This window comes from Hypanus sabinus, chromosome 26, assembly GCF_030144855.1.
Source record: "Hypanus sabinus isolate sHypSab1 chromosome 26, sHypSab1.hap1, whole genome shotgun sequence".
Taxonomy (NCBI): Eukaryota; Metazoa; Chordata; class Chondrichthyes; order Myliobatiformes; family Dasyatidae; genus Hypanus; species Hypanus sabinus.
Genome location: NC_082731.1, coordinates 22,401,089 through 22,409,788, shown reverse-complemented (window position 1 = coordinate 22,409,788; position 8,700 = coordinate 22,401,089). Strand labels below are relative to the sequence as shown.

Sequence of the window (8,700 nt, the reverse complement as noted above, 5' to 3'; positions counted from 1 at the left end):
AGTGAGGGCGTTGGGAGTGGGCCCAAAAGCAAGACACAGACACTGAACGACCAGGAACTGGTCTAGGCGTGAGGAGGAAGCAATGAAAGTGGGTAAGAAAGGACGATGGACATGACACCAGCCCCGAAGGAGACAAGGATTCTGGGCCTGTGCTCGGACTTGACAAGATAGCGGAACCAGAACATGAAACTGGGAAATAGGATCCTGGGCTGGGACCAAGCCACAGACAGGATAAGCACCCAGAACCTGGGTCTTGTCTCGGGATAGGACTACAGAAACAGGCGAGGATAAAACGTCGCTACATGACAAGGGGAAGTCGAAGACTGGACGTGAGACACCAGGAAGCAACAAGGGGACCACAGCACAGGATGTGGGAATCCCAGCACTGGGCTGGTCGAGGCACATAGACAAGACGAGAACAGAGAGCCCTGTCCGAGGGAGAACAGGACGCATAACACAGAGTCGAGTGGGAGATAGGAATATGGAAAATCGATTCGGGGCCTCTTCTTGGGTACAGAACGTAGGACTGGGACTCATTACACAGAACGCTGAACACAACGAGAGAGTTCCTACCTCTGGGTAGAGGCAATGTGGCAGGACCTATCGAGTGAAGGCGTGGAAATGGGCAGGCAGTTCCAAACAGGGCGAGGCTTCAGATACAGGGAAGGCGAGGCAAGGCTCCAGGCAGAGGTGAGGCGGGGGAAGGCTCCAGGCGAGGCAAGGCAGAGCTCCAGGCGAGGCAAGGCAGAGCTCCAGGCGAGGCAAGGCAGAGCTCCAGGCGAGGCAAGGCTAGATAAGACATCAGGCAGAGGCAAGGCGAGGGAAGGCTCCAGGCGGAGGCAATCTGAAGCAAGGCAGATCTCCAGCCGAGGCAAGGGGAGACAAGGACCAGGCCGAGGCAAGGCTCCATGCGAGGCGATGCGAGGTAAGTCTCCAAGCAGAGGAAACGTGATGCATGGCACGGCTCCATGCGAGGCAAGTCGAGGCAAGGCAAGGTTCCGGGCAGAGAAAAGGCAAGGTCCAAGTCAGTTTGCAGTGCAAGACTCCAGATACAGGAGGACCAGCAAGGCTCCAGACACACATTGCAGGCAGTTCTTCAGACATAGGTTGCAAGCAGTGCTTCAAGAGTAGGTTGTTGTCAGTGCTTCGGAGGGAAGGAAGGGAGCAGACCAGCCACAGGATTAGAGCAAGGACGGCCTGATTTACCCAACCGAGGGGAGGTCAAGATACCAGCAGGAAAAACTAAACCCACACAGAGGCAAGGACATGATACTGTGGAGGCGAACCACAAAGAGACAAGGACAGGATACTGACAATACGAACCAGCATCTTGCATCGAACTCAGGTGCACATATATTCCCGGCAGCAAGACAAGAATCAGGGGCCTACGATTAAGCCCAAATGAGACAAGGGAACGCCGGAACTGCTGGAGACTGGAGTGCACGTTCCGGACCATGAGCCGGAACGCGTATTTCACGGAGGCGAACATGACACAGAGATGCATTGAAAATGGGCTGGCAGCATTCAGGAAATGCATTCTTCAGAACTCAATCCATAGTACTTTGTCAGGAAAAACAAGACTGATGGTTGAAGTAATGTATTTAAGGTTAAATGAATCGTCTAGCCAAAACACTAAACAGTTGTTTGAAAACGGTGAAAATGCTAAATTCACCAGACTGCAGATTGCAAGCTTTTGGGAAATCTCGAAAATGCGGGGCCGCTAGCATATGCTACGTTTGCCACTAGGTTAATCCGGCCCTGAAAGTTTTATCTAGCAAAGTGGGATTATTCTGCAATAGCTCATTTCAATCATACTGCTATGCATGGAGAGTTTGCTGAAAAGTTGCATTCACGACACAGTGATCAATGTGTGTATATTTCTCTGGACAGGATAGCATTGTGAATACGAGAGTTGTTTCAGTGTAAAAACATATGATATCGCTCTCAGAACATAACAGTATTTATCAATGAATATTTCTATCTCTAAACTTACCTATCCTGTCACTTTCAGCCATTCCATCACGTGATCTCTACATAAGCCCAGATTTAGAAAAGAACACGTATATATCATTAGTCTTCTGGCAGCTAAAGAAACAAAATCCTGGATGCTACATGTCTGCAAGAGTACGCACACTCGTTTCATTACGCAGAAATTTTTTTCTGCAGCCACTGTTTTCTTTTCTACCCTCGAAGGAGATCCTGCTCAGTGGATTAATTAAGACGGTATTGCTAACAAATCGCTTTGTTAGGGCAGTATTGTGGAGGTATGGATCTTTCAATGAGGCACGGAACTTTGTCAATTGGTCATACCTGCTCATTTCCCAGATCAAACCATAATATGAGAAATAAGAGCAGCAGCAGTCCAACTGGCCCTTCGACATTCCTCCGCTATTCAATAAGATCATGGCCATGCACTCATCTTCACCTCCCTGCTTTCCCCATAACCCATTTTGTTTCCTCCTATACAAAAACAAAACAAAAACAAAAAAGATCTAACCTGGCCTTCAGTTTATTTACTGAGGTTGCCGCCAGTGTTTCATTGGTCGATGAATTCCACAAATACTCCACACTCTAGAAAAACCAAGGACAGACCCAGGTCACTAGATTTCTCTTCAAAGTCTAAACATCTCTTCTGGAATCAACGACAACTTCTTGATATGCTGCTCCACCTGAAAACCTACCCTCTTGAAGAAGAAGAACAAGAACAAGCACAAGAACTCCAGTTGCATGTGTACAACGACATCCGCTATAATAATTACCACTTAAATAATAATCGGCCCTTTCACATTAGTTTCCAATTAAATGACATCGCATTAACAAACATTGATTTTTTTTTCTTTGCCAGACCCATGCCCACGCATTAAAGCTATTTACATCTCCCCGAAGACTCTCCGTATTTTCTGCACAAATTTGCTTTTCAACTTAATTTAGTGCCATCATCAAACTTCCAGATTGTTAATGTATATCATGAAGAGCTGCGTGCCCAGCACCGATTTCTTCGACATACCAGGAAGCACTGATATCCAAACAGCATATAAACCCTGTATCCCAACCGTCTGCTTTCTGTCAGTCAACCATTCCACCTTCTGTGCTAATGCATTACCCTGAACTCTATATACCCTTATCTATTGGATAAGTCATTTATGAAATATTTGATGAATTCATGCGGCATCTGCCTGATGGATCCATTTCTTTCAGGATCCCTATTTCTTCCTCAGTGATAACCTCTAGTACCTTCCGAACCACCAGTGTGTTCTTGTCACTGTTATGAATTCATGAGAACTGGTGCTTGATTGTCGTATGAGCAGCTAGTGGATCTCCTAATTCGTGCGAGCAAATGCGCCATGGAGACAAAACTGGAAGACAACTGGTAATGGACATTATCACTTTGCTTCGAAAACACCGATCATAAGAAAACAATAGAAACCAATTATGTTAAAATCAACAAGAACAATCAGGGCAGAAATCATGACTGCCCACATCATACGAAACGGCGAATAATGATGCTAATAATAACCATGTTCATTCAGCTGCATGTTCATCTCAACATTGACCATTTCTGCAGAAAATACACATGCACTGAATAGAGATCGATTTCGCAATACTATACATGTGGTTATTGTCAACGATACCGTGTTTTCGCGTGTGCTGTGTCTTCTTGTTTGTCCTGTAGAGCAATTATGTCCTCCATTTTGGTATAAATTTATGAGATTCGATAAAATCTGGGCAAAGGAAAATAGATCATTCCGAACACGCCAACGCAGTCTTATTTTCAACAGATACCACCTGACGTGAGATACATATTTCGTGACTTTGATTTTCTTAATACAGATACAAGTGACGTGGAATGGGCTTTTAGTAAGAATGAGGGATAAATCAATGCTGATCATGATTCACCAATTACCGTACAACGTGCAGCCAATATAACCAATCGCTTCATTGCTTTCATTTTTTTTGCTTTTTTTTTAGTCGTCTCTATCATTCGAAGAACCAATCATGACTATTAGATGGAAGGTATGTTTCGAGCGCGTGTCTGTTAACCAGTCAGAACAGTAACGTCTGAACATTCCACAGTCGCAAGTAGTTCTCGACAAAGTAGACGACATGTGGGCAATCCGATTGTGGTCACTAATAATTATGTCTGCTATGCCGGGTATGTTCAGTTTATAATGAAGGTCAGCGTTCTCTGGGGTGTTTGTCGCATGGGAAATGCTCATGAGATTCTTGTTTTCTTCCAGGAGCCAGGGCTGAATATTTGGTAATCCAGGATCCGGCAGTATTCATGGTTCATGAAGGTGAGACTGTGTTACTGAACTGCAGCTACTCTGCAAAGGATGCCAACCTGCTGGTCTGGTACATGGAACATCCTGGACAACCTCTAAGATATTTATTGAAGAGATACCCGACAGGAACTGGTGGAGATCAATCCCCGGATTGCCCAGACCGTTTTTCGGCTGCAGTAGACAAAGAAAGAGCGACGGTTCCACTCAAAATATCTGATGCTCGTATCTCTGACTCTGCCGTATTTTTCTGTGCCATGGTGCCCACATTAGTGCCGAGCTATAGAACGCCTCTTCAAAAACCTTTTTAAAATGTTTCAATTTGCAGACGACAGGGGGCAGCATACAGATAGCTCTGGCTCCGCGACACGTTTGGCAGGAAGACACACACTGATGCAATGACCACAGTGGAAATGCATTGTGTGTTTACAGTAAGACATTCCAGCATCTGGAGCTGTTTGTCTGTTCGTGTAGAAGTCTTGAGCAATTCTCCAATTGATTAAAATTCGCCTGACATTCGTGATGAAGTTATATCGACACCAAACACTACAAACGAGCTTAGATTTTGCCTTCTATTTTTTTTACGCAAGTGCCATAATTAAGATTAGAAGAACAGGGTAACAGACTTGTCCCAATATTCAACCATAGCTCGCAGTTCCTCTGGATGGATAAATTTCCATAGTCCTGGGTGCTCATTTCGGAAGCATCAACATTTCATTCAGTCACATTTCGATCTCTTTTCTGACGTGTTCGTTTGCCTCATGTATTTTTTCTTCTTTTGTTTCACTCTGATAATTGGTTCACTAAAATCAATTCCCCACGTTGAATGACAGCATTAGTGGATCATTCGTGTGGTCGAGCTCTGTTGGTTTAAAATATTGCGTGAAGCGATAATTCCTCCCGTGTGCATGCAAACAACGAAAACCAGAGTTAATTATGGTAGGATGAAATCATTTGGTCCTCCTTTCAAGTAAAGGAACACAGAAATAACTACGTAAATAAAAACGAAGATGTCTATACAGTTTCAGCTGTGAAGTCCACTGATGCACGTTTTGACTCTCCTACTACTTCATACGAATTTGGAGGATATTTGGCCCTTTCGAATTCACATTATAGCAGTTACATTATATATTTTTGACAACATTGCATTGTTTTTCCTCTGAAGAGGAGAACGTGCACACGGAATTGTTAACCTGTGCGTAATTTGCACGATCAGACGAAGCCTGGTGGATCTCGTGTCATTTTAATATTCGTTACGCTTAACCTTCCTAAGAAGACTATGGAAGTACTTGAGAGGGTGGACAGACTCTTTCTGAAATTCTTTCGTTCTCCGAATAAGTATTCTACTTGTGCAGGAGCTCAGATTTTTGAATAATAGACCCCTCCCGTCAGATACAGAGAAATGATTAAACATGTTCCTTCTCTTATTCCTTACTATTTTGATAAAACCAAACTTCGTCAGTAGTGATGTCCACAGCAAAATAAATCTGCTGGATACTGCAAGGATTACATTAAAGACTACCAGTATTTCCACTTGTTCGGAATCTTTGGCTTTTACAAGAAGATCCTGAGGATCAGATTCTCTACTGCAATGGATTATGCCGTTGGCAAAATAAAAGAGAAATGTTAGATAATGCTGAACCATGGTGATTAGATACAGTTCAATCAAAAGACAATACAGCATGCAGACTACACGTCAGACATTCATCTTTTAACCGCTGCAAACACACAGAATGCGGCACATAGAATGAAAATAATACATGTTTACCGATACTACTCATACAAGTAAACATTGTTTCGTTGCGACACAAAATGCCGGAAGGTGCAGTGTACACTGTTTCCACAATACAGTGTGGTTTCTGAAGGAGAGATTTATTCTCTCTCAGTACTGCACAACTTTAACCATCAGTAATAAATCGGAATCAAGTATAGGAGAACAATACCCTAAACGGCTCACGAGTTACCTACTGTCATGATTTAAAATTTGTCATCAGTGTCTCATGATTATTGCGTACAAAATAGCCTACAAGAACTGCAGCAATATTTCTAAAATATCTTAATTTAACGATGTTTCCTCAGAAACAACGATTTTATACTATGCACGTCGAAGAAACTACGAGGAACTGTCGTTTCCCCAAATCAAGTGAAGAATGTGCTAAATTATTTTGAAATAGTTTGTACTCGCAATAACCTTCAGAATCTGCACAGAATTTAATCTGTTAGCATCTTTCTCCGCTATTACAAACTCCATTTTTCTATAAAAAGCTTGTGAGCAACGAACTTATTTTGTGATAGCTCCAGATTATCGAGTTTTTATGAAACTTAATAACATCAGAGATTCAGTTCATCTATCACAGTCGCAGCTTGCCCAGTTTTTCCTTGTAATACTGAACTGGCAATGATACAGACGAAGACGAGAGAAGTTCTGCGGTTCAGGCAGCATCTATGGAAATGAACAAATGGCCGGAGTTTCGGACTGAGAAGCTATATCAGGACTGGCAAGGAAGCGGAAGCAACCCCAAATGACATGGCGGGGAACTGGGCAGGTCACAAGATGGCATATAATTGGAGAATCCAGGTGACGGGCGAGGTTCCTTAATGAGTAACGGAATATGAAGTGATAATATGGGAAAAGATAAATGGAAGACATATACGGCTGCAGAAGAAAAATGAAATTCTGATCGTCGTGAAGAGTGCAGCATGGGAGATGCGGTAGGAGGGGCACGAGATTTATGTGATACGCAGAAGGGGTAAGAAGGAAGACATGAAGAAAAATGAAAAATGAGAAAAACAGTAAAACAAGGTATTGTAAGTTGCAGAGAATTATATCCTTGTCTTGCTATTGGAAGTTACACTAACATAATAGAAGCAATTGGACAGTTTTTGTGAATAAAATCAGTAAATATTATTCCCAATTTGGCCAGAGAAGCAGGAGAGGCCCGTTAGCTTTTCGAGTCCTCTCTTATAATATAAGAACGAGGTACCTTTAAATCTGCACACAAGTATCACAGAATGTTTAGAACAATAAATAGCTTTCCGACGCATGGATTAAACAGATGATTTAGTTTCCGAGATATTAAGGAACTTGAACATTTATGTCAAAGAGAGTGTGTTTTCTTTTTCTACAAAGTCTTTTACTGTGCATCAGTCATTAAAAATACAACTCAATCTATTCTGATGAGAGACGATTGGCGATTTCGAAATCTCTCTGCAGCATTCAAGCCGTCCCTTGTTTCCCAATGTTATCGTCTATGGGCATCAGGTTATGGGCGCCAATTTCTGCGTCTTGAGGTTCATCATGATGTCTACAATAGCAAAAATGTTCACCAGATGCCCAGGGCACTTGCCGATCTGTGCCTGACTCGCTGATGTCAGATGTTACCTACTGCTTCAGTTGTTTTTAAGCGATATTCTGAATGTTGTATCTAAAGTTCCTCTTCTCCAATGACGTATGTTCTGTACATCGCCTCAAACTGAACTTAACCTCCCGAGATCTGCCTCTGCATAGTCTGTCCATAGATTATTTCGTGTTGCCTTCTACTGCTGTCTGCAAAACAGTGCTCCCTGTATATTGTGTGGTTGTGCGGCTGCTCAGTAACTAATTTGCCAGCGCACATGCATTGTTGCCACACCACTGAAATTTTATTCCATGTAACATTAGAATGCAGTTCATGTTGCGCCAATCGAGTTTAGAAAACTATGCTAATATAAATTAGAAACATAACGGATTGATTGTGTAAAGAATATAATGCATAAATACTCGAAATAATAAACCATTGAGATATTTTACAGATTTAATGTTTTACATTGACAGTGGTTCAAGTTAAAATACTGATGCAAATTTTAAGAACAACCAAAGAGTGGAAATAAATAGTTAATTGATAAGAAAATCGCCAGCCCTTTGAGCAAACATCCCGTCTCGTTAAACTATATTCCCTTTGTCGTTGTGCCGCTCAGTGTTCTGTATCATTTAAATGTGATAGTATCCTTTGTTTGTTTTTGTTCGATGTGAAAATCTCCGTATCCTGACTATCTGGGAATTTATATTTAAGAAATCTAAATATAATTACAACTTCCTGTTAAAAATTTTCAACTGTTGATAATATTTTTTTCCTTTCCTCAATTGATAACTTGAGTTGTTTTGCATCTTGAGAATGTCGAAAAAATAAATTCCAAAATAAACTCCAAATGAGTGCGAAGCAAGAGTAAAGGTAATAGCCTGTGAAGTATTTGAATCTGATATTGTAAAATTGAAAAAAATGATTATATTATCCTTTCAATTAAAAATAATGCTTCTATGCATTCTGTGTAATGAAAGTGTTCAATAGTGCTTTTTTACCACAGAGTTGGTGAGTGCATCGGCTTTGAGTCGTTGAAGCAACAAATTGGAGAGATTAGGGAAATCTGCATTCCATGCATA

The 8,700-nt window shown here is 41.9% G+C and overlaps 1 gene segment (V, D, J or C); it reads left to right on the top strand.

Moving 5' to 3' along the window:
• Window positions 1–918: 918 nt before the first annotated feature.
• On the top strand, window positions 919–4,591 carry LOC132381696 (T cell receptor alpha variable 12-3-like). The segment is given in 2 exon segments: window positions 919–925; window positions 4,239–4,591. Coding segments are annotated over 2 exon segments (360 nt in total).
• Window positions 4,592–8,700: the final 4,109 nt, after the last annotated feature.